General features: G+C 39.2%; 2 protein-coding genes across 4 annotated transcripts; both read left to right on the top strand.

Moving 5' to 3' along the window:
• The first annotated feature begins 1,656 nt into the window (after window positions 1-1,656).
• On the top strand, window positions 1,657-15,632 carry LOC124869956 (endophilin-A2-like). 3 transcript variants are annotated; one of them, XM_047368242.1, is made up of 9 exons: window positions 1,657-1,867; window positions 5,877-5,945; window positions 6,077-6,293; window positions 7,801-7,934; window positions 8,100-8,258; window positions 9,920-10,023; window positions 11,053-11,189; window positions 11,316-11,375; window positions 12,993-15,632. In XM_047368242.1, the coding sequence occupies exons 1-9, from the start codon at window positions 1,823-1,825 to the stop codon at window positions 13,178-13,180; spliced, it is 1,113 nt and encodes a 370-aa protein (XP_047224198.1). In that variant the 5' UTR covers window positions 1,657-1,822; the 3' UTR covers window positions 13,181-15,632. The 3 variants fall into 3 exon arrangements, with proteins under 3 accessions (XP_047224198.1, XP_047224199.1, XP_047224200.1); XM_047368243.1 differs by having other exon boundaries at window positions 11,319-11,375; XM_047368244.1 differs by lacking the exon at window positions 11,316-11,375.
• A 170-nt stretch (window positions 15,633-15,802) lies between these two features.
• On the top strand, window positions 15,803-25,085 carry stap2a (signal transducing adaptor family member 2a). The gene is made up of 11 exons (XM_047368245.1): window positions 15,803-16,035; window positions 20,412-20,483; window positions 20,572-20,691; window positions 20,780-20,836; window positions 20,923-21,074; window positions 21,157-21,288; window positions 21,379-21,448; window positions 23,362-23,464; window positions 23,577-23,672; window positions 23,749-23,877; window positions 23,960-25,085. The coding sequence occupies exons 1-11, from the start codon at window positions 15,928-15,930 to the stop codon at window positions 24,013-24,015; spliced, it is 1,095 nt and encodes a 364-aa protein (XP_047224201.1). The 5' UTR covers window positions 15,803-15,927; the 3' UTR covers window positions 24,016-25,085.
• Window positions 25,086-25,828: the final 743 nt, after the last annotated feature.

Here is a 25,828-nt window from a genome sequence, read left to right on the forward strand (position 1 = left end):
ATATGTGCCATCCTTGGTGGTGTGCCACCACCAAGGATGCCATTCCACAGGGGGCAGCATAAGTTCTTGGGAGAAAAAAGTAAACTAAATTGCCCCCTTCTTGGGTTTTATATTACCTATTTGCCCTTACAAGCAATCCGAAGTTGACAGCCCCATGTTCTGCAAAGTGTGGACACTGTAAGAAAACCCTCAATGATGCTGAAGCTTTTATCTGGTTCGAAATGTATACTGCAGTGCTACAGTCTAAAGAGCTACATGTATGCCACTGTTATTTTATTTAATTTATTTGGTGTTGCCACACAACCTTTGATTGGGTGAGGCATTCCATCAATGCATTCGCTTCCACTTGTCTGAGATCAGGTTGCTGAGGTAACGAAGGAGGAACACCTACTTGTACACAGGCCAGAAGGGATATCTAGTCACTCCAGAGTGTTCTGGATTTAACAGGTCATGATTGTCCTCCTCACCCTTTCCCTAAGGGTGACCCCAGCCACCCAATGGAAGGAGGACATTTCAATTAACTGTAATTAGGATCTCACTCTTTTAGCCATGATCCATATCTCTAACCTTAGGTGAAAGCAGGAAAGTGGGCAGACTGGTAAATCGAGAGCTTTACTTTTTTTGCTCAGCTCTTTCTCCACCACGACAGACTGACGCAACACCTGCATTACAACAGAAGAGGCCCCCAAGCTGTCTGACCATCTCCCACTCCATCCTACAGTGAGTCATGACCAAGACACTAAGACACCATAGAACATAGTTCTGGTGATTTTAAATACCTTTTTTTTTTTTTTTGTCTTTGCCCAGTTTTTACCCAGGAAGAAATATTAACCAAAACATTTCACCACTTCCACTTCTGATCAATACTGATTTCTAGTTTTGTTGGCTTACTCATTCAAGTTTTGACCAATATTGTACAAGCACTATAACATATAAAAGAGAAAAAAAAAAGATTTGTGGACTGGTGCGTAGCTGGATGGAAGATGTTAACCCAGCAAAAAGAATAGGAAATACAAGATTATCCCTATTTATTCTTCAAAGCACATTCCACTGAACTTTACCTGATTTAAGTACATGGTCTTGATTGAGGATTTTTTTTTTTTTTACAAAAACAGTAAGATTCTGAGTTTTGATGCATTTAATGGACAGAAAAATGAAAAAAAGTGCATTTGATCTACTAATCATAGATTAGAGTCTATCAAGTGATAATTGGCCCGATTGCGGTGTCTTTCCATTTGATGGTGCAGCTGTTAACAGGGTTGTGAACTAGAGGACATGGTTGTGGTTACTGGGGGGGTCACTCAGTTCAGGGCACTATTCTTGCAACAACAAACACCTATTTTATTTACTGTACAGCCATGCTTTTCACTATAACAAATAGTTTTAATAACGGTCATTAATGTTCGTTAAATATATCTGTGACCATAAAGACATTTAGATTAATGTGGTTATTTTCTCTTAAAATAAACATCCTTTGGAAATGATTTATTGCTTTTAATTAGTATTTTTGGGGAAATAATAACAGAATAAATAAAATTGTTGAAATATTCGCATGCTAGATCAACGTAATAAGGTGAATTTTTTTGGTTTAATAGGGTTTAGAAGGTATGGGACCGACCCACTGTTTGTCTACGTGTGTGTTTTGAAGCAGCTCGGAGCCTCCCACACTTAAAGCCAGGAAATAGTGGTTGCCTAGCAAGTTTCTTCTCCGCCGAGAAAAGTTTGGAGACGTGTTTTCTCGTCTGATTCGAGGACGTTTTCGTTCCCAGAAGCCTTTTAGCACACATTTTCCCGAAAGAGGACCAGGTGGAAGCTCTGAAAAATGTCGGTCGCAGGATTTAAGAAGCAATTTTTCAAAGCCAGTCAGGTAAACGGGCTGTCTTCCTAAACATTAGCTAGTTGCTCCCATAACTCGCTGCTCTTCACTGCACTAGCTTAAAGCTAGTTGGTCAACTAAAGTAGAAATAGATTTCGGAAACTAAAACACTTCTCTCTGGCCTGGTAAAGGCTTTGAATAAGCGAAAACAGCAATTAATGTTGTAACTAAACACTTAAAAGCTACCACCCCTTAAATGAGTCTAAAATTAGCTCATGCTAATCTGAGGTTTAACTAAACTTTGTTGCTCTTCTCTGCTTAGTTAATTAATGTGTCTCTGATTTAGCTTGGGGTTCTTCGTTTTGGAGCTAGTGCTGTGTTTTAACACAGTTTATTGATAAATATACAACTAATTGGAGATGTTAATTTTCTGTAGTTTGTTACCAAGTTTCTTTTTTTTTTTTTTTTTACCAAATGCTCACGATATTAGCGCCAGAGTACGCAGGATTAGCACCATCTGTTTATCTCCTAAATCAGACATAGAGGGTTTTAGACATGGCTGTAACAATGGGGTTTTAGTTTTGTCTACAGGGATTGGGTTAAAAAGTAGATTTTATCTCACATTTATCCTCAGCGTTGCTTGACATTTAAGGTAATATTATGACGCAAGAGCCCCAACCATTTAGAGCCATAAAAAAAAAAAACAATCGTATTTGGAATGGTGTTAAATGATCGATGTTTATTATTTATTTTCAACAAGGATAAAAAAGTAATATAAAGGGGCTGGGTCTATATGTTGTATTCAACAGTTTTCATAACTTCCTCTGACTGATGTCATGTTTATGTAAACCTCTAATACAGGTTGCTTATAGCAGCAAATACATCTGCAGGCCTAGATTGTCACTTTAAACATCCAAACACATAAAAGGAAGATTTTTGCCAAGTCATTTAATGATGCCTTCTCTTATTGAAGCGTTGGACCACAGAATAGATTCATCAGCATCAGTGCATTTATGGCTCTGATTTTGTTGCTATTGTTTGGTCACACTATTTTGAGTTGCTTCTAAATGCTTGGGTGTTAATTATGTAAACACAGCTTCCAGGATGTTATTACTTGCAAACCAATAGACTTTGTTTTGACGGCAGCATTCTGGCAACACCTGCTTGTTTTTGTCCGAACATCATAAAAATGAAGTAACTGCTCCATGCTTAGTGGGCATGTGTCTTGTTATGGGTAGAAACTCAAAATCAGTGCTGTTTACAGCTGGTATGTAATTTAATGATTTCACCCAAGAAATTCTTAACTGTTACTCATAGGAAACTGCAGATGTGGTAATGGTGACTTCATTCAACTTAAATGAGGTCCTGTCCTTGTTCTAGCTCATTCACTGGAATGGTTTACTGGAGCAATAAATATGAACGAGTCATCTGTACTTCTGTCCATATCTCCTCTAGGTTAAAGGTTTTTCCAGGAGTCATATTTTGTAGTGTACGTTAGTAATAGTGATGGGTGGCTGTACTGAAGGTGTGTTCTTGTATAGCTTTATCATTGCAGTATGGATTTATTAGTACAGATGTAGTGTTGGACGTTGAAGTACCAAATACCGAGGCATGCTGTGTCCCTGAGAAATGGATCCGTTTAACATCCAGATGACTTTCGGCAAATGCCTAAAAAAAAAAAAAATGTCTAACTTGTTCATCTGGTTTTAATGATGAAGGGAATATAAAAGGGTTCGCATGAAAGCTGCCCGACAGGAACTTGTTATGGTAATAATAGAAAGTAGCTGGTTCGAGATTCTTGTGTAAAAAACTTTTGGCAAGAATAGTTTGGTTTCATAATAAAAAATACTTGGATAACAGCTTTAAATACCTTTCTCAAAATGTCTAGATAAAGTTAACCAACAACAGTAGCAATACGTCCATAAAGACGGAAAATGTAACTTTGTATTATCAACCTTAGCAGAGTTTTTTTTTTTCAGAGCTACGTTGTTTTTTTTGTTTTTTTATTAAGCTGTCGACTAATTTATTTTATGACAAACCTTTGTTTATTTCATACCACAAAGTAAAAACATGATCAACAAAGATTTGCCCTTTAATATATAAAATATATGTGTAAACGGCCAACTCCAGCATAACAAATATAAATCAACTTTTTATTCATGCTTTCTGCAAATAAAAAAGGCTGAGTATTTAGAATGTCAAATATGAGAAAAGGAATTTATTTCGCAACCTTCAATTCAAATCTAATGAGAGACTCTAAGTATATAGTCAACGCAGTTAAATGGGATTCCAATCAGATGAAATATAATTGATTTTTAATGGCTTCACATAGTCTGAACATTAGAAGGCACAGAATATTTAATCAAACGTGCCTCTGAACGTTACCATAAACACTTGAAATGTAGCAGAACCTCTGTCTGACATAGTGTTCATTCTGCAACTTTAAAAATAACTTATGATGGCTTTGTCTCCACTGTTCGATCATCAGCATCCCCTCAATGTTGTCTCTTTTGCTCCAAGTCATGCATGTTGCTCTTCTTTCTGTGGTCTGCAATGAAACCCTGTTTATCATCACCTAAGTTGAAGTACTTCCATACTTTAAGCCACTTTTGCTTTTGGAGGTCTTTAATAATCTCGGCTCGATTAAAAGTGAATCAGACGCCTCATCTGCCACATTCATTTTGAGACTGTAAATTAGACGAAGCCGACCGCTGAACTAGACATATTTGACGTAATGTAGCGTGCACAGATGCACGCACGCACCTGCAGACTGCATGTAGGGGACTCTATCCACACACGTCTGTGAGGAGCCAAACAGTTGTAGCTTTGTTAAAAAAGATAAAATTATATGTTGATGTAATTTATACCTTATAATAACTTTTTGCATACTAATCCAGTAAACCGTGTTCTGGTATCAGGTTATTTTAGTCCATGTCTGGTTAAATTGACCGGATAGATGTGTGCGTTAGTGTGGTGCTGAAAGTTTCCATGAGTTGACCTAAATAAGGTCTAGATGAGGACATATTCGGTCTTCTTTTTGGGCTGTGAACTGTGTGGGTGCGTTGGTGTATAAAGTAACATTTTTGCACAGTAAAACAAACCATGGGCTGTGGTTGTCATGTAGGAGACTATAATGTATGTGCTGACCTGATGGAAAAGAAAAACCTTCACATGAAACTGGAGTTCTCAAGAAAAAGTTCTTGCAGCAGTCGGTCCCGCATGCAGAGGTTGGGAGTTTGCTTCCAGTACAGAAAGATTACTTGTCAGAAATTAAGAATGGAAACAATCATGGAGTCTTTATATTTGTTCCTGAACCAAGGAGGTGTCTTTGTGTCTCTAAAAGAATCTGTTGAGTAGGTGACTTTTGCAGGATGTGAATTCAAACTTTAAGACTTTGGAAAGAATTGATACTCCAGTAGTTTTGCAGCTGCAAAATGACCCTTTATCATCCACGCCTGGTGGAAAATCTCAAGCCAGTTTTAGCATTGTGGGGTTTGTGATTTGCAGACCCTACAAATAAAAGGAGCTTTCAAGAAGTTCAAGGTGAATATTTTCTAATTTAATGTTCAAAATGTTCTAAAAAAATACAGAAAAAAAAATCTTGAAATTTTAGTTTGAAAAAAATCTAAAATTTTACAATGAAAGATGTGCAGGAACCCTGAGCTTTGATGCCCAAAACAAAATCATGGGCATGCTTTCAACTGCCTCGCTTGTAAAGAATAAGTTTGTTTTCTAGGCTTGCCATCCTAGCAGAGCTGCAATAGTTATTAGAGGATAGGGACCTTCTTTCATGCTAAAACGTTCATCAAACGTTTATCATTCAATGACCTGTCCTTATTCAGAAACAATTCATTAACATAATCAGGTCAGAAACGAGGGAATCTAAGTAGTTTAAACTGTATGAGCAATACAATGTCGAATTGTAACGGTAACCCTCACCTACTTCTGCTGGTTTTTATGCTGCTACTTGTTAATCGCTAATGGAACAATATATATATAAGTTCAAATGTTCTATTTGCAGTAATCTTTGGACGTAATCCGTCTTGCTTTATTTCCACAGATGATGAGTGAGAAGGTTGGAGGTGCAGAAGGAACCAAACTGAATGAGGACTTTAAAGAACTTGAAAGGGTAATTACAGCGTGTTTAACTGGGTCATCTTGGGATTTTTGATTTGATGGGAATACCCTGCACTATCAAATAATGTCCCTGATGATTCTTTGACACATAGTCTCTTTTTTTGTCTTCCCATGTCCCACCAGAAAGCAGATGTTACCAGCAAAGCTGTTGTGGATGTCATCAGTAAAACATCAGAGTACCTGCAGCCCAATCCCGCATCGAGAGCTAAGCTCTCCATGCTCAACACCGTGTCCAAAATCCGTGGGCAGGTGAATAGTCCTGGTTATCCCCAGCCGGAGGGGCTTCTGGGAGAGTCTATGAATAAATATGGACGGGATCTAGGCGAGGACAATAACTTTGGTAAGACTGGCAGGTTCAGTTTGAGGACGAGGGAAGTGCTGAACTCTCATACTTCCCTTTGTGTTTGATCATTTAACTGACTTTTGGCAGTGAACTTCCTAACTTTAAATGAGTGATCATTTCATGTATACATAGCAGCAAAAAGCAAAGTAGTTTGTTTTTGCTTTCCAGTTGTATCCAAATAACAGGGCATTTTTAAAGTAGCTTCACTCAGTTTCCCAATAAGATAAACAACTATATTTAGAGCGCCGCTCTTTTTCAGATTTAGTATCGAACAGGACAAGAAACTGGAGAAAAGCAACCAGCTGATCGAGTTGGACTAAAGGCAGAATCCATAATCACAGCACATTAAAAACTGAAACAAATGTTCCTGTTTTTCCCGCAGCTGGGGGACTTTCATTTGTTCTGCTTATTCACTATTTTTAGGTGAAGCTATTTTTGGACTCATTGCAAAAATTTAACCATTTTTCATCAAATGGACTGTTACAGAAAATAATGCTCTTGCAAACTTCAGTGTATTTTATTGCCATGTTATATGATAGACCAATGGTTAGTAGGTCATAATTGTTAAGACAATGAGATATGGTTTTCAAACAGTTTTATAAATACAAATTAATTATTACTACAAAGTACTCAGCCCTCTCTGCGGTCCTAAATAAACCTAAATAAAATGTAGTACAGCTGATTGGCTTTAGAAGTCACCTAAGTGGTAAATGGAGTCTACATTCACTCCACGGTCTTCGTGCATCTAAAGACAGAAACATTTGCCCATTGATCTTATGCAAATAGCGCCGCCTGAGTCAGATTGGATGGAGAGCATTAGTGAACAGCAATTTTCAAGTCTCGCTACAGATTATGAAGAGTTTCTGTCTGTACTTTGACTGGGACATTCTCAAGCATGAATATGCTTTGATGAAAACCATTCAGTTGTAGCTCTACTTGTATGTTTATGGTTCTCCCTGCTAGGAGGAGAGTGTCTTTTTAGATTTATCCATATTGCCATCAACTCTGACCATTTTCCCTGTTTCTGCTGCTGCCTCCACCATCTTTTGATGTGGGAATAATTTTGCACATGGACCAAATGCCTTAGCATTCATCCCTGGCTTGCTGTATCCTCTACATGCCTTGCAGCAAGTTGAAGTTCTGGCTTTTTTTTTTTTTGCTTTTTTGGTCACTCATCCATCAATACTAGTCTCGGAAGTGCACAACTACTGTTTTTCCTAATATAAAAGGATTTCATTCATTTCAGATTTTAATTAATGAGAAAAAAGTGATTCTATGTATCCCTTTTCCTTCCACTTCAGGTATGCAATACTGTGTCTTGATATATCACATAAAATCACTGAGGTCTGTGGCGTAGTGTGAAAGAGTTCTACGTGTAACATTGTTCAGCCCCGGCTGGGGAGCAGTTTGATGAATGTGTGGTTCTACATCTTGACTGCTTGTGCAAATAGCTACTGATTTATTATTGGCTCATAATTTGCTACTCTTTGTGTGTGTTCTTTAGGTGGAGCTCTGCTGGATGTTGGAGAGACAATGAAGAGGCTGGCTGAGGTCAAAGACTCTCTGGATATCGACGTGAAGCAGAATTTCATTGACCCACTGCAGGCAGTCGCTGAGAAGGATATCAAAGACATTCAGGTAGAATTTGGTGCAATATGTTTCTGCACATTCAGGCTCAGCCTTGACCTGTGAGGTTTGCACTTTATAACCCAGGTGTAATCGAAAGTAAAAACAATCAAGTCTCACTTATTTCAAATGACACTTTTATCGTCACCCTCCTAATTATGTGTGTTTAACCCTCAGCACCACTTAAAGAAGCTGGAAGGTCGCCGTTTGGACTATGATTATAAAAAGAAACGTCAAGGTAAAATCCCAGATGAGGAGATTAGGCAGGCCCTGGAAAAGTTCCACGAGTCCAAAGAGTTGGCTGAGAGCTCCATGCATAATCTGTTGGAAACTGATGTAAGTCTGCAAACCGTCCTGACTTTTTTCAGTCATTTATTTTTTTTACTTACATGGATATCACATAAACTTTCATTTTAAGCTAGTTAAAAGATGTTTAGGTTAACCACAACAAAGTGACAAGAGAAGTCCATAAAACAGGTCATTGAGGACATGCTAAAGCACTTGGACACAGAGAAGCTGCCTTCCATATGATGGTGTATTATTATCCGTGTAATATGAGGAAAGTAATTTATGGAGGCTTTCCTAGGTTGTCTGGCAAAGTATTCAACGGGATGTTTATCATCTTTCAAATCTGGAAAGGTAGAGAAAAGAGAAAGCTGAATATGGAGAAATGTTTGAATTTCCAGGCTTTATTTTTTAGTCTGTTTTAAATTTAAAAAAATAATCTTTATTTATATTAAGGTGATATTCTTCATCTTTGAGTTGACACTTTAAAAGTTCAGTTTTTGTCCAACTAATGAAACATTTTGGTTGCCCAGACCCACAGATAAATGTACACTCATAAAAAACAGCTTCAAAAATCTACTGCTCCTTTAGCCTCTAAATTCTGTTGGATCAGGGTTGTAGACCGGACCCGTTTCTAGACAGGGCGGGGGCTCTTTTACCTCTCCCATTTAAAAACCTAACAAAGCACGGAGATTCTTTTAGAGATTTTTACAAACCTAAAATGAATCCCAAACCAATTTAAGAAATCTGTCTTTGTTGTTGATAATCTAGTCCAGATTTTATTGATTTTAAAATTGGAGCCGATCTAAATTTGACCAAATGTGAAAAATGTAGTGGAATAGCCCTTGATTACAGTGCCACACTGGAAGCCAACTTAAGCATCGTGTGGCTTCACAAATTTGGTGTATAATAGAGCGAAATCCAGCTAGATAAATGTTTAAGTGGCCAAAATGATGTACAAACTGCAAGTAAAATCTAGAAATTCGATTATGGAAAACTATGAAAAAGCTGTAGGAACCATGTTAATCATGAGGATTTCATGTTTATTGTTATTTCATTGGCTTATGTATTAGACGTTTTTGTTGGAAAATGACAATTCAAATCAGTATGAAGAACTACAGTCTTGATCAGGACATTATTAGGTACAAAAGGCAAAAAAAAGGAGGGGGGTGTAAATATGCTTGCAAAGACTTCTGTGTTTTAAGGTATTTGATATAGTACCCCTGTGTTGCAAAGGGAACAAAGGATATTTAACATAATGTGATACTTTTAATAGTGCATAGAAGCATTTATTGCTTACATGGTTTAAATCAGAATGCATGTCTGACCAATGCGTTAACATTGTATTCTCTCTATATATGACATCAAATGCTTTTGTTGTGTTTTTTTTAATGCATGCTTCTTGAAAGTGAGTTAGCATGGTATCTTTAGGGACATCCTGGATCAGCTGACCCGCCCCTGTTTTTTTCCATGGAGACTTGCTACAGGCCAAGCTTGTCAAACCAGATTTTTCTCTGCTGCTTACTGTTTTCATCTCTCTTCCAAATGAATGAAGCCTTTGTGGTTCATGTGATAAACACATGGTTTTAGAAAAGAAACTTTAAGAAACATGGAAAAACAATCAAGATGAAAAACTAGTTCTACTTTTTTTTAAATTTCTTTTAATTTTATCTTCATTACTTGAAAATGTTCTTCTGCTGATTCATGTGTAGGTGGAGCAGGTGAGTCAGCTGTCTGCCTTTGTGGAGTCCCTGCTGCAGTACCACAGGCAGGCCTCAGAGATCCTGGAGGAGGTCACCGGAAGGCTGAGAGAAAGGTCAGCTCCTTCACTGTCGTTGGGAAACGATATGCTTGGTTTATTAAAGTGCTGTCCTCAGAAATGAAAACTTTATAATTAATTTGTGACATACAATACTTTTGAGGTGAATATTTACTATTTATCCCTCAGCTACACATTTAGAGTGAGCTGTGGAATTAAAATGTATGTATAAATAATATATTCCATATAATGAAAATAAACAGCATCTGATTTCAGGTCTTTGACACCAAAAAAATATATATATATATTGTTTTTCCTGATGCTTATGGCCTTTATTTAAAAGCTGCAACATGACACAGTGGGCAGACTTAGAGCAGTTCTCCACCTACAACCTTTGTACCTGTGGCTCCTGTTCAGCTAAATTAACTCCACTCCTCTTTTCTGATACCATGACCCAGCTGTTCAGGAATGTCCACACACCTTGTTGTAACTTAGTTATATAAACTCTGTTTTTCTTCTTCTTCAGTTAACCAAACTGCAGTTCTGACATTCTAACTCTTACAAAGATTTTAAAGCTTAAAATTTACATGCAAACACACTGACATGAGATTATGCATGCTCCCCCACAGTTTAATGATACGGTTCTACTCACGGATTCATACGGCCAATTAGTGAACAGCAATATGTCCTCACATTTCAGACCTGCTCTGCCCCAACAGGACCAGCAGGTACAAAAAAATCTCAACGAAAAATAACCTTCAGACGTACCGAGAAACCCACTTTATAAACGGACAAATGTGGTCCTTATCAGGGTCGTTATAAAATATCAGTTTGTACTCAAATAGAAAAAATGTACTGCAGCAGGAATTCACATCATGGAACTAGCCTTGTTAATAAAGGTGTATATCTAAAAACATTGTCCTTAATACTGCAACTTATCAAGAGCCAGAGTGGAGGGCACTAAGAGCCAAATGTTTTCAGAACCCAGAGCAAGCTGGATAAACCTCTGATTGGGGAGAATGATCTTTTTCACTTGCACTGAGATCAGATATGTAATTTTTGTGTTTTTCTTTTGATTCTTTGCAGGGTGAACGAAGCTCAATCCCGTCCGAAGCGTGAGTTCAAACCTAAGCCCGCACAATCCTTTGACTACGGAGACACAGAGCACTCAAATGGAGGATATTCACCTGGTTCTGTGAGCCCTCCAGCATACGCTCCTCCTGGTAAAATTCATTTTGTGTATTTTACTTGATCTTTGAGAGTATGTGCAAAGGCCCATTCCTAGAAAAGCCCACTCCACGTCCGCATCGGTCTTCTGACAGATTTATTTCCCTTTCTGCAATATTAAGCAGCCCAAGCACAGTATCCACCTCCACCCGTCCAAAGACCCTCCATCAAGAACAAACCGCGTGAGTGGACAGAAGAAGATTACCTATCAATTAACAACAAAACTTCACTGATTTATTTAATCTGTTGCACATGAGTGTGGCAGTGACATGTATGCACTTCTCTGGCTGTTACGCTATTTACTAACTCTGTTGAATGTTCATAATTTCTGAGCAGAACCTTAAAGGGGAACAAGTGCTTACTACTCCTGTGTCACCTGTTCTTCAGATGTATAAAATTATCAGCAGCTCACATTATATTATTTTTGATTTATTAGTCACCGAACCAAGTTTTTGATTCACAGTGTGTCAATTTGGCTGAATTTTATACATTTGAGGACTTCTTCTCTGACCACTGAAGCTTCTGAATCTCAAAATAATGTTTTACTGTTGAAAATGTAAAAAACCTGCCCCATCATTGCTCTGATTTTGAGTTTCTGAAGTTTTTTCTTTTAACGGTCTGATAACTAATAAGTCATAACATTTCACTTCCTCTTCTTTAATACCTTACATTCATGTTGTTTTCCTGAGCCCCTTTAAATGTAACACTAGTGACACCATGTGGCTGAAATTGTTAAAGCCAGCCAGGCTGAAGGGGAAGGGTCAGAAGTGTACATACACATATTACTGCCATGAATTTTGCATTAGTCTCTGGGTTTCAGGGATTTATTTTACCTGTTATTTCTCTGCTGTAGATTGATCATAAAAGAAAGAGCTTCAAATAATTTTTAAAATGAGAATTTAGGTCAATAAGTTTTCATTCTCTATTTTTGTCAGGAGTATACATACAGGCTCAAATATATACATACACACTTTGAAATATGTGGTTAAAACTACACAGTTTCAGTAGCCCTCAACAAGCTTTTGATATAATTAAAGACAGAAATGTAACCACTCTTGTTGGCTCCTGGCAGACTTGATGTCACTTGTGAAACTTAAATGCCTTATGGAGAAATTTTTTTTTATGGTCAGTTGAAACAAAGATTGAGCTGTTTGGCCACAGCAAGAAGCACAATGTTTAAAGGGGTCAAAGAGTATGGTACCAACTGTCAAGCATAGTGGTGGGAGCATCATGCTGCCTGTTGGACCACCAGTGGTACTGGTGCATTGCACAAAGTGGGAGGAGAAATGGAAAAATAAGGACTACCTCAACATTTTCCAACTTTATCTCAAATCGACATCAAGTTCATACTACGACACAACTGAGTTGTCCATCTGAGCATTGATGCCAAACACACATCAAAACAGGTTTTAGCAGGCGAATAATGGTGCTCAAATGTTATGCAAATGCTTGCTGATGGATGCAAAACACGTGGTTTCTCTGCCACTTGCTAAGGGACTTTTCTCCAAATATCAGTAGGGGTGTATGTATATGTTTGAGCCTGTAAGCATATTTTTGAGTGGATCAGAGAGAATGCACATCAAATTAAAACTTTTCCACTGAATTCCTGTCTCATAAAGTATTTAGGGTTTTTGTTTATAATCATTCCGTCTTGAAAATTAACATCCCATTCATGCAGATTATGAGTGTATGTAAACTTCCGGTCGACACTGAACTTCTGTATTTTAATACCTGGACTTACGTGTGTTTTCTTTTTTCCCTTCTTGCATCTCCCCTTCTTTGCCCATGTCTGCATACAGGGGAGCCGTGCTGTAAAGCCCTGTATGACTTCAACCCTGAAAACGAAGGCGAGCTGGGCTTCCAAGAGGGGGAAATCATCATGTTGGTCAGCCGAATCGACGAGAACTGGTTTGAAGGAAGGCTCGGCAAAAAATCTGGATACTTTCCCACCAACTATGTGGAAGTGATTGTGCCCCTTCCACACTAACGCAGGAAAGGAGCATCTTTTTGGGAAGATAGAGGTTTAAGAAATATTAGCATTAAAACGTAAACATAGGAAATTAAATATTTTTTGTATCTTTGGGATTACTTTTTTTTTAGTAAAAACGTGAGACTTCCTATTCTATCAAGATTGAATGGATTTGCAAACATAAGAACACTAAGGACCATTGGTTCAATTAGTAAAACGACGCATGATATTTGAGTGCATTTGCCATATCCTGAGTCTTTAGAAAACATTTTTTTGCACCTATGCACTTTGTGCACAAACAGAAAGAAACATCTGTTAGATGTGCATCAGTATCTAAAGGTGTAACGACTCTGTCTTATCCAGTTTCATGCACGTTAGTCGCAACACACAGTATCTTGTTCTGTATACTGCAAATATTGGAACTAAACAACATGATTTTGTGTTTATTGTACAGTTTTAGCATCTTTGTCGACAGACGAGCAATAAGATAAAAGACACTACAGGGACCCATTAGCCTCAAATGTTTGATAAGAGCAATCTTATACTGCCATCTGGTGGTTCTATTCAAAGGGTAATTTTTTTGGCTTTGTATTTGTGTTAAAAGCCTTGAATTTTTTATTTTTTTTTTAATGCAGGGATCCTCAGTAAATCCACCACTTTATTACATTTATCACACTTATGCTGCATTACATTTGTCTAAGATGTGGGGAATGTGTCACACCGAGCTCAGCAGATTCTAGTTGCAGGTTGGAAAACCAGTGGGATTTTCTGTTTGTGGTGGTGCTAACTGTTGTTTAAATACAAGCTAATTGCAAAGAATTTATCTCAATTTTATGGGATCTATACCCTAAACGAACCTGACTAATATATGCTTCTCAGCACTGTGTTAGAAATAAAAACTTTATACCTTTTTATAACTTTCACTACATTTTATATGTGCGGCAGCCATATTGGATGCAGAATCCGGGGCTGCACTGAGAATCTTTTTGTATTTCCGACTGGGAACTTGGAAAATCCAACTTGCAAATACAAATAGAAGGCACCATAATTATCTTTTGTGATGTTTTGTTCCTATATAAATACCTGTATTCTGGTCTTTAAACACACTCCAATTATGTTTCAAAATACTAATACCAAAGAAAAGTTGCTCATATTTCTGAAATTCCAGTTCAGTTTTCTGTTATTAGTCATAAGACATAGCTGTATTTCATTCAGTCTAATTTAACTTAAAATCCTCATGAACAAAAGGACGATGTTGATTTAGTCTACATAATGAGCAGCATTTCACCAAAGCCAACAATGATGATTTCTGTCCGCTTGTCTGTTTTCTCAGGCTCAGCTGATGCTGCTGGCAGTGTCACTACGTTTTTTTGTTGTGAATTTTCCATCTATGCTCTGCTCTCCTCAGCTTTGTGTAGGCTTTGCTTTGATTTGGAGCATGGAAATGTATGATGATGTGAGCTTGGCGTTGCTGTACCTGCCTCTGCTTTCAGACGTAAACTGTGCACCAGATCTGACGGAGGATGCTATCTCCCAGTGATTGTGCACAGAATTTACAAATAAGATCTGACCACAATCACTGGTTTCAGTTCCAGTTAAGCCTATTACAAGCAAACTATAAACTGTCGCGGTTCATGCCGTTTGTAAAAATGCTAACTTTCTCCTCTTGTCATGATCCTCTTGTTAGACTGCCCCCTGCACCGCTCGGTTTTTGCCATCTCTATTTAAAGTGCAAGTGGAACAGACAGGTCTTTTTATGCAGAAAATGGAACACAGCAGTGGATTTTGCCCTCCCCCACCACTCTATTCATCACCTGCCCCCTTACCCCTGCCCCCCTTTCCTCATTATCTGTCGTGTCCCAACCCCACTGTGCCTCTCATGTTCAGTCTCGTATGCATACTTTAAATTATGTCTCCACTGCCTGTCCTACAGACCTCCTAATGTGTCTGTTATTAGTGGTATGTCTAGGACCCTTGTTGTGGTTCAGCTGTGGGTTTACATGCCTCATTACACTAACCAAAACTCCTTGAAGTGAGGCAGAAGGTCTGCAGCTCAGCTTGGATCATCTAGATGACAAATGACGTTGTGGAACAAAGGGCTGAGATCAGTTTTTGTGGGCTGCTGTTATAGCGGCTCAGAGCCATAGCAGTGCAGCATCTAACATTACTATGTTATTATGTATCAGCTTTGCAATGTTGATGAAGTATTAACAGCTTTAATGGAAATGTTCTGTGAAAGATATATCTCGTTTGTATTTGTATGTGTTTTGTAAAAAGCTTTTGATTCATTCAGTACCTTGTTTCTGTAACTGTGATGCTTCGGGGAGGGTAAACGTCGGGGTTATCCTGGATTAACTCCAAAATACGTGGATTACCTCTATACTACCCTAAATATGTAATCTTGTGTATTGTGTTTTATTCTCTATGAATTATATTTGTTCATTTTCTTCAATAAACGGTAAATACGTTTCCCCCTCGGTGAGTGGTTTTCAATTGGAAAGTAATCCTTTGAATTATTTCCGGACATCCCTGTTGCAGTTCTTATTTACATGCATTTGATGATGAAGTGGATATTCCCACAATCGTTTTTTTTTTTTTTTTTCATTTGGTCCACCCCACCCATGTCCGCATGACCCCCCAGAGACAGCAGCCCGCTTCACCCAGCTGTTGGGCTGTTGCCACACCATCTCATTGGGGAAGGCGTGTCAGTCCCCGAATTACTCAGAGCCCCTTTGTCCTCAATCAGTGCCCAGCCTGCGACACTCATGGCGGCAGCACCCGTCAGGCAGCGCTGCGGCACAGGGGGGCCCCGGTCGCAGCTGCCACCCTGCTACTTCGAGGGCTACCTGGAGAAGCGAGGGCCGAAGGAAAAGGTAGGTCCAGTCCACCACATCCCCACGCCCCGCGGGCATGCAGCTGGTCGTCGGTGTGCGATGTTCGTGTGCGCCGCCGCCCGCTTGCCACACAGTCCGTGGTCCACCATTCCCCGGTATCTATCAACTTCCTTATTGTGCTGGGATGGGCGAGGCAGTCTGAACGCTGGCGGTGTGGGAATTCTGTCTACCATGAAAGCTGAGATTATGGCTGCGAATCCGTAACTAATCACACGGAAATCCTTGGGAATCCTGGAATACGAGCTGATGTCAAAACGCTGCGTGTCTTAACTGGAGAACCATCCATGGTTGTCTGTCATTACATTATATGCTCTAGATGTCGCAAACGAATGTGTCAGTCTTGCAAAATCTCCATCATACAGAAAGCAATGCATACAGATTTAGACACCTGTAATCCTGAACTATTTAGTGAGGCAGTGAAAATGTGTAATATGCTCAAAAGATTCTACTGCCTTTTTTTTTTTTTTTTTACTTGATATATGAGGTGAAAAACAGACACCCCTCTTCTTCATGCCCACCCATCACTGATTATGCTCCTTTTAACGCAATACAGACATGTAATGTGAGACTGGCTCAGGTGCAGGATATTGCAGGGATCCACCAGTCCCAGATTGGCAGCAGCTGAGACTTTTAACTATCTTTCTCTTGGGACAGGAAATGAGAATGACAGAATAGGACACATTCATTAGACAGCTGGCTACACTTATTGGCATCCAGGGTAAAGGTGTCTAAATAGCTTTCAGTTTAAGATCCACCTTTTTGCTAACAGGACAGGACTTGGTCTTCTAAATTTTACAAGGTTTTAGCATAAAGACAGAGAGTGAGCTTTGACCAATCCTCTTTAAATGTTCTCTTCATTGACCTGAACCCTCTCGTATGCTCTGTTCTCTTCAGTTCAATACGCAGGTTCTCAATAGTATTTATATAGGGGCTGAGGTGGCTGATTTTGTGTCTCTTAACATTTCTGTGTTAATTTGCCCATATGTTTTAGATCATTATCCTGTTTAATGACCCAGTGATGAACCAATTTAAATTTAATGCCCAAGCTTTATTTGAAATGTTTCACAGAACCTTTGGAAGAGAAACAGGCCCACAGCACCACAGATCCTTTACTGTACTTAGAGATGCTTTTCTACAAATGCATACATTTTTTCCCCTCCCAACACGCTTGGAGTGTTGATGGCAGAAAAGAGGCCAGTGAATTCAATTCAGTTTATTTATATAACGCCAATTCACAACACATCTCAAGTCAAGTTTATTTATATAGCGCTTTTCAGCAACAAGGCACTCAAGGCGCTGTACATAAGGAAAAACATTACAATTATACAGAAAATTAAACAACAGAGGTAATTACAAAAAATAAAGAGAATAGAATGATGGATAAAAAAATGAAAGGAAAATTGGACTGAAAACTTAACTAATGTAAAGATAACACATTCAAAGGCCAATCTAAACAAAAAAGTTTTTAATCTTGATTTAAAGCAATTTGGGGTTTTGGCGCTTTTACAGTTTTCTGGGAGTTTATTCCAGATTAGTGGAGCATAAGATCTAAAAGCTGCTTCTCCATGTTTAGTTCTGGTTCTGGGTGTGCAGAGTAGATTTAAACCAGAAGACCTGAGAGGTCTGGGTGGTTGATACACTGACAACAAGTCTTTAATGTATTTTGGTGCTAAGATATTCAGTGATTTATAGACTAACAGAAGTATTTTAAAGTCTATTCTCTGAGTTACAGGGAGCCAGTGTATGGACTTTAGAACCGGGTTGATGTGCTCCACTTTCTTAGTTCTAGTGAGGACGCGGGCAGCAGCGTTCTGGATCAACTGCTGCTGTCTAAGAGCTGTGAAGACACTATTGCTGTAATAAATTCTACTAAAGAATTAGTTTTTCAAGGTCTTTCTGAGACATTAGTCCTTTAATCCTGGAGATGTTTTTTAGGTGATAGAAGGCCAACCTAGTTACTGTCTTTATGTGCCTCTGAAGGTTCAGGTCAGAGTCCATCACTACACCCAGATTTCGAGCCTGATTGGTGGTTTCTAGCTGTATTAACTGAAGCTGTGTGCTAACCTTTAAACGCTCTTCCTTTGGTCCAAAGATTATTACTTCAATTTTGTTTTGATTGAACTGAAGAAAATTCTGGCCCATCCAAGCATTGATTTCTTCTAAGCATTTACCCAGCGCTTGAATGGGTTCAAGGTCACCTGGTGACATCGTAACGTATAGCTGTGTGACGTCTGCATAGTTATGATAACTTACGTTGTTGTTTATTAAAATCTGAGTTAGGGGGAGCATGTAGATATTGAATAGGAAGGGCCCCAAGACGGACCCTTGGGGAACGCCACATGTGATTTTTGTGCTCTCTGATGTAAAGTTACCTACTGACACAAAAAAGTCCCTGTCCTTCAAGTAGGATTTAAACCAATTGAGTGCTGTACCAGAAAGGCCGACCGTTTTCCAGGCGCTCTAATAAAATGGAGTGATCAACAGTGTTGAATGCTGCACTAAGGTCCAATAATACCAGCACTGTGGTTCTTCCACAGTCTGCATTTATACGGATGTCATTGAACACCTTGATGTCATCTTAAGGCACTCCACAAAGTCAGTTCAAACAAATCATACAGGTTCCAAGTAAGGTACATACATTTCAACTGATCCTAGTTATCAAACAATGCATTCAAATTCTGTTTATTATTAAAATTGTTAAAAAGGTTTTCTGGCTAAGGAAACCCAGCAGATTGCATTGAGTCAGTGACTTGCAGAATTCACTCCTGGATGAACATTTAGCAACAGTGGACAGTTGCTTGCATTGACATTTGCAGCAATCCCTCATACTGAGCATGCATGTAGCGACAGTTGAAAAGAAAGCTCCCCTTTAACAGGAAGAAACCTCCAGCAGAACCAGGCTCAGTGTGAGTGGCCATTTGCCACGACTGACTGACGGTTTGAGAGAACAGAACATAAACCGAAAACAACATAGAAGCACTGATCCAGGAGAACTTTCAATGTGAAAGTAAAGTAAAACGTTAAAGGAAGTAGTAGCTTCTTTAGTGGCTTAATCTAGGAGAGAAAGATAGCTAAGCGGATAAACACTGAGCCAGTTTTCAAGTCTAGAGTATAAAAGAGAGCACATACAGTTAGTCATAGTAAAACCTCAGCCAATAGCTATGTCTAGGGGGGAGTCAGGGCCAAGTGTATCATCTATAGAAAGTTAACATTAAGTTGTTGTCAGCAGTTAAGCAGTTCTCAGCTGATGGCCCCTTCAAGAAGGTGTCACAGCTATACACAGAGCCAGCCAGATTTACCTTCTATGAAGAGAAAAATCTGAGAACATAAAGTTAAAAGTTAAAATAACAGCAAATAACACAAAATTGGAGAGTAGTAGGAGAATGTAGCAGAGTGAGGGAAAGGGATTATGTCTTCCATCAGCCTAAGCCTATAGCAGCATAACTACAGAGATAGCTCAGGATAACCTAAGCCACTCTAACTATAAGTTTTATCAAAAAGGAAAGTTTTAAGCCTAGCCTTAAAAGTAGACAGGGTGTCTGCCTCACAGACTAAAACTGGGAGCTGGTTCCACAGGAGAGGAGCCTGATAACTAAAGGATCTGCCTCCCATTCTACTTCTAGAGACTCTAGGAACCACCAGTAAACCTGCAGTCTGAGAACAAAGTGCTCTGTTAGGAACATGTGGAACAATCAGATCTCTGATGTATGATGGAGCTAGACCATTAAGGGCTTTATATGTGAGGAGGAGAATTTTACATTTTGTTCTGGATTTAACAGGGAGCCAATGGAGGGAAGCTAAAATAGGAGAAATATGATCTCTCTTTTTCAATTTTCATCAGAATTCTTGCTGCAGTGTTTTGGATCAGCTGAAGGCTTTTTTGTGGCTTTTTTTTGACATCCTCATAGTAAAGAATTACAGTCGTCCAGCCTAAAAGTAACAAATGCATGGACTAGTTTTTCAGCGCCACTCCTGGACAGGATTTTTCTAATTTTAGCAATATTCCGGAGGTGAAAGAAGGAAATCCTAGAAACCTGTTTAATATGGGATTTGGCCAGTGGCTAAAAGAAACTGACCTCTGTGTTACTTCCTCTATAACACAGGGTTAGAGAGTGTTATGGATTTCTCTAGTAGAAGTTCATAGAATATCTGATGAACTTGAAAAAAATAAAGGGTGGATTTTCCAAAACGTTCTCTGAGAGATTGTGTTACTGATATAAAACATAACTTTGTTTTAAGGCTTTTTAAACATCTTTACTAGAGATGTGAATAAATGTAGCTGTGTGTGGAAAACATCTCTTCTATTGCAACAACTCATCCATGTTTTTTCCCATGTCTTCTTGTTTATTTGACAGGCTTCCAGAAGGCTTTGGACCTGCCTTTGTGGAAACTCTTTGTATTTCTTCAATAATGCCAAGGACGCTCATGTAAGTTTAGTTCTTCGTACCTTCTTCTGTATGTCTTTAGTGCGTTGCAGTGTGCTGACACTAAAACATGTTTGTGTATGTGGAGCAGTATGTGGACAAGCTGGACCTCAGCGGGTTTGTATCCCTCAAAGATGACAGCAGCCGTGACAGAAACCTGGAAGCAGCAAGACTCATTCTGCGCATGAAGGATGGAGAAATCAAACTCACAGTATACCTCTCGACTCACACGCTTAGTTGTATATTTTTTATATTTAAAACACCTTTTTAAAGGTTAATTGTGTTGTTGTCTCCCCCAGGCACCAAACTTAGAGGCCCGGGAGCTGTGGAAGGGTTTCCTCTACTCTGTTATAGATGTGAATATCAGCCTCCTGCATTTCTTTACCAGAATCTTTTTATATAGTGCCGTAATGCAAATATTCTCTGTTCTTTTGGATTGTAGCTGAATGTCCCATCCAGTCTCACGTTACTGCCAGGGCAGCTCCAAATACTGAAGGAGGTGGTAGAAAAAGAAAGGAACAGACGGAGAACTCGCAATCCTGGGCGAGCTCCTCCTTCGCCCCTCTCTGTTCCTTTAGTGGGAGAGATCCCAGCGTGAGTTCTTCTTCTCTGAGCGGCACAAGAAAAATGTTTTATAAACACTTCATCCCCAGCATATATTGTTTTTGATCCACAGGTGTTTTCGTCCAGTGTCGCGCACAGAAGCTGAGGTCCTTTTGGAAAGACACCCGGACTGTGGCAACATGCTCCTCCGTCCAGGCCGGGATGGATGCTCTCTGGCTGTCACTACCCGACAGGATCTCAATGGGTAAACCAACACCAAACATATGGAGGTCTAAGTGGCAAAAATGAATCTCTGATGCGACATCTACGTTTTGTTGTCTACTTTTACATCCAGGTCCGTGTTCAGACATTACAGAGTCACTCAGAGGGACCAAGGTGGTTATGTTATTGATGTAGAAAATCCTGTAAGTGTGATTTATTTTTTTTGGCAGAGGTTCTTAAAAATGTGTTGAAAATCTGACTAGTATAAATGACACGGTTTTTACAGTAGGAAAAGTATATATATCACTGAGTATCAGCAGTCAGAACATTTATTTAATGCACTTACCTAACCTGCCTGAACGGCCTTGCTTGTAGCTCAGGGCTGTTGTGAGATTCTTATGGTATTAACATCTTGAGTATAAAGGCCTCGGTTTCACAGAATGGATGCAAAGATTTATGCCATGCTCAGAACGAGAGGGTCTTCAGCCAGAACAGAAACCTGAACCTAATTAAGAAAAGGTTAGATTAATTGACTGTCCAGATTTGTATCTATCAGATCCCTCTGTTCTTGAAGCCAGTGATCCTTTCCTTTCATTATCTTCAGTAACTTAGTGTTCTTCCATCTGTAAAAACGTCCACACCAAAGAGCTCAACCATTTAGCCGGGGTGTTCAATGATCTTAAAAAAGGATTGTGTTTTTAGTTTCAGTCAAATGTTAATCATATGATTTAACATCTGATGGTAACTAGTTGTTTTCTCAGTGCATTACTAAAAACAAGTACAGCAGACTGGTGTTAGCTGGTTGTTTGGCTGGGCTATCTGCTCCCGCAGAGCCTGCAGCCAGCTGCTTACAGACCTCCCTTTAGCTTCAAACAGTGTTATTTCATCCGTAGTAATGAGCAGTCCTCCTTTAGTTTCCAAACCATGACCTTCCAGGGTTTTTGAGACATTAAAAAAATGTCCTGAAACAACCAAATCTCTTTATCTTTTAAGTGAGCGTAGGTCCTTCTTTCAGCCAGCTCACCCACAGTGCTGAGTAACGTGGTGGGGGAAGCAGTGATGCAGTACTCCATGCACCATGCAGCTGGAGAAACTTTCAGTCACTCCGATGTTTTCCCTGGCATCTTCTTAAAAGCAGCAACTTGATGGCGGCATACACCCCGTGCCCATTTCCAGCCCAGCCTTTTCAAACCAGCTTATTGAACAGAATGAACATGAAGGTTTTTATTACAGGTTTAGCGGGACAATCCATACAAATCTGGGCACAGTTTTACTTTATAGTTTGATGCAAAATCTGATTAGAAAGGTATGCATTTATAGCCAGGAAGCTCAAATGATATCTTAGTAAATGTCTGAGGGCATCATGAAGAAATATCCGCAATGAATTCCCACTCAAGCCAAAATACCACCATGAAGTCTCACATGGGAGATGAGAAGTTTCATAAGGAATAAAGTCAGCTCCTGTGGAAACTCTAACGTCACGCTGTTGCAGTGCAAGAGTGATTTATGTTCCTACTGTGGTTAGTTTAAGGCAGCAAACTGGAAGCGTGACTGTACAACACACCCGCTGACTGTGGAGAAGTGAGAGATTCTTAGGTTATTGTTTTAGGAATAGTTTTAGACTTTAATGACAATGAATGCAACTTACAGTGTTTGCAGTGACATGTTTTCATAGTTTTCATCTTCAACACTGGGATTTTTTTCACTTTACAACCACAAACTTCAGTGTAAATTAGTGGGATTGTTTATGTAATAGACCATCGTTTAGTAGAAAATAATTATTAAATGGAAGAAAAATGTTTTTTTTCCTTTTTGTAGTGTCCATTATTATTCAGCCCTTTCAGTCAATACTTTGCAGAACCAGCTTCCACTGCAATTATAGCTTGAAGTCTTTTGGGGTATTTTTCTGCCTGCTTTGCACATCTGGAGAGTCTAGTTTATCTGAATCGTCCTTTACGAAATAGCTAAAGTTTGGTCAGATTGGATGGGTAGCACCTGTGAACATCACATTTCAAGTCTGGCCACAGCTTCTCAATAGGATTTATTTATGAACACGTGAATATAGTTTGACCTAATTGCTTTTGGAAAAGATGAGAAAGATGATGTCCTGCTGCAGATTCCCTGTGCAACACTACATGATGTCATTGACGCCTTGGTTGAGAAGACAGCAGGCACTCTGCAACCATTTCTTCTGGAGGAGCCTTACGAGGAGAATATCAGTGAGGAAACGCGGAAACGCACAAAACACATTTTCTCTCCATCTCATGCCTTTTATACAAGTTTTGTAAGTGATCTATGAGACTAAACAAATTAAATTTGTTCATTTCTCAGCATATGTTTCTGCTAATGATGAAAATGGAGAAAAGATCCTCCATACTGCCCCCTCCTGCCCCCTACCCAGGGTCCCTGCTCTGCCTCCAAAACAAGGTTAGCTGCTGAAGTCCTCATGCAGACAGAGATAATCTGCGATGATATTCCCCCTTTTTTTTTTTTTTTTACACAGATCGTTGGTGCACTAGCCCTCTGTCCCGGTCCCCGGCTGCGGATCGTCGTACCCTGACCTCACCGGTGCCGGCCTCGCCCACCAACCCGATGAGGCGACTTATCCTGTCCCCTTCACCTCTCACCCAGAGTGAGTATGACGGTATGTCAGCTGTACCCGCAGCATTCAGTCAGACGTTATTTGGCCTCAGAGTGTTTCCATCTGTTTACAGCACTGAATGAGGAGCTCAAAATGACACTGGAAAAGAGAAGAACCAGTCAGGACTGACATGAGGAAGATCTTCCAACCTCTTTACACAGCAGCTTCAGCACGTTCTCAACCGGTGCCTTTTTAGTGGAAGACAAGTCGCTAGAAAGCCTCAGCTTTGTCTTAGGGCTTAAAGGGGATAAAACAACTCGTCTCATAAAATGGTGCTAGCCTTTTGCTTTATCTGCATACATCCAGCTTTTCACAACTGCCTCTAAGACCAATCATAGTGCCACAACAACTCTGAACCTGCTGGCACATAACAGACCACTAGCTGAGCCCATTGTTTCCCCATCTGAGCCTTTCTCCGGCTGGCAAGCTGCTAACATTTCTGCCATTGAACGTATAAAAACACCACGGACTGCTAAGATTTCCACCAGAGCAGCTAAAAGTCTCATCTCAGATGCTTTATCTGCAACAGGTGACTTCTGTTTTTAGCCCAGAATCTTTCTTCCTGCTACCACTGATAACAAGACTGAGGAAATTAATCCAGGTCAAACTTGACAAAATCTGAATTCTGCACATCGTCTGCATTTTGCTCCAAGATCTTAATAAGATTGATGAACAAGTTTTACCATGTTTGTTGACAGTGATTGTTCTCATTCTCCACTCCACTGTAAGTGTGCCACTGATCAATTTCTTACCTGCTTGACTTGTCTGCTACTGTATCGGTTCTGTTGTGTGATGCTTTGTTCCCAACTTCTCAGCCATTCCTGTACAATTTAGCCCATTTCTCTTCCTCCACCAGAAAAGTCACAATCTGCCCTCTGGTGTATTGGCTGTACATCAAAGCGACAAAAACGTCATCAGCACATCATCTCTTCAGAAGCACAAGTGCCTGATGAGTCTTTTTTAACAGTATTATGTTACACTCTATTTCTCTAACTTATTAAATCTGATGGTGCTTACATGTAAAGTGTTTTGCTCTCGTATATGACATGTCTGCCTTTCTCCCTTCCCTCCAGATTAGTATCAAACTGTGAACAACTAACTCATAAGTGTCTTCATACAATGGACAATTTATTGAATGTTTGTACATAGGTTGTTGTGCCTACTTATTATTATTATTAAAGAAATGTGTTTGATAAGTATGGAGAGCGTCCCAGGTCTTTTTGTGAAATAATGTTTGCCTGCTCAGACTTATTATCTTATTATTATTATTATTTATTTTTATTATCTTTTTGTTTTTTTACTTTAGGTTTACAAAAAATACCTTTCAAAATAAGAGTCTCCAGTGGAACTAAATACAAATATAATTGAAAAGTTAATTTATTTTGCTTCTTAAATTCAAATAGGGAATCTCAGATATATTGTTTAAACCCAGATTATATATTTCAAATGCGTATTTCTCTTAATTTGGATGATTATGGGTAACAGCTAATGAAAATTTAAAAATTCTGTTTCTCTAAAAATTACAATATTACATAACTCCAATAAAAAAGGGTTTTCAATTCAGAAATGTTATGCCCATTTTATTTTATGGGCTGCACTATCATCAAGAATACTGGTGACTGAAACTGCTGTCCAGCGGAGAGAGCTGGCTGTTCACAGAGTATTGTATCCAAGAGTATCAATAGCAAGTCGAGTGGAAGGAAAATGTGTGGTGGACAAGGGGCACAAGCAACAGGGATAACAACAGCTTTGAGAGGTTTTAAAGCAAAGTTCATTAAATAATTTTGGGGAAGATTCACAAAGTGTGGACCACAGTTGAAGTCAGAAGAGCCACTTAAGGACATGGGCTACAACTGTACCCCTTCTTTTGTTAAGCCACTCCTGAACCAGAGACCACATTAGAAGGATCTTGCTAGGGAAAGCAGAAATTGGAGTGTTGCTT

The sequence above is a fragment of the Girardinichthys multiradiatus genome, chromosome 6 (genome assembly GCF_021462225.1).
Source record: "Girardinichthys multiradiatus isolate DD_20200921_A chromosome 6, DD_fGirMul_XY1, whole genome shotgun sequence".
Taxonomy (NCBI): Eukaryota; Metazoa; Chordata; class Actinopteri; order Cyprinodontiformes; family Goodeidae; genus Girardinichthys; species Girardinichthys multiradiatus.

Coding starts and splice junctions, on each gene's coding strand:
- LOC124869956 (XM_047368242.1), top strand. CDS start 1,823: ATGTCGGTCGCAGGATTTAAGAAGCAATTTTTCAAAGCCAGTCAG. Junction 1,868..5,876: donor AATTTTTCAAAGCCAGTCAG/GTAAACGGGCTG, acceptor TTATTTCCACAG/ATGATGAGTGAGAAGGTTGG. Junction 8,259..9,919: donor ATAATCTGTTGGAAACTGAT/GTAAGTCTGCAA, acceptor ATTCATGTGTAG/GTGGAGCAGGTGAGTCAGCT.
- stap2a (XM_047368245.1), top strand. CDS start 15,928: ATGGCGGCAGCACCCGTCAGGCAGCGCTGCGGCACAGGGGGGCCCCGG. Junction 20,692..20,779: donor ATGGAGAAATCAAACTCACA/GTATACCTCTCG, acceptor TGTCTCCCCCAG/GCACCAAACTTAGAGGCCCG. Junction 23,878..23,959: donor CCCTTCACCTCTCACCCAGA/GTGAGTATGACG, acceptor ATCTGTTTACAG/CACTGAATGAGGAGCTCAAA.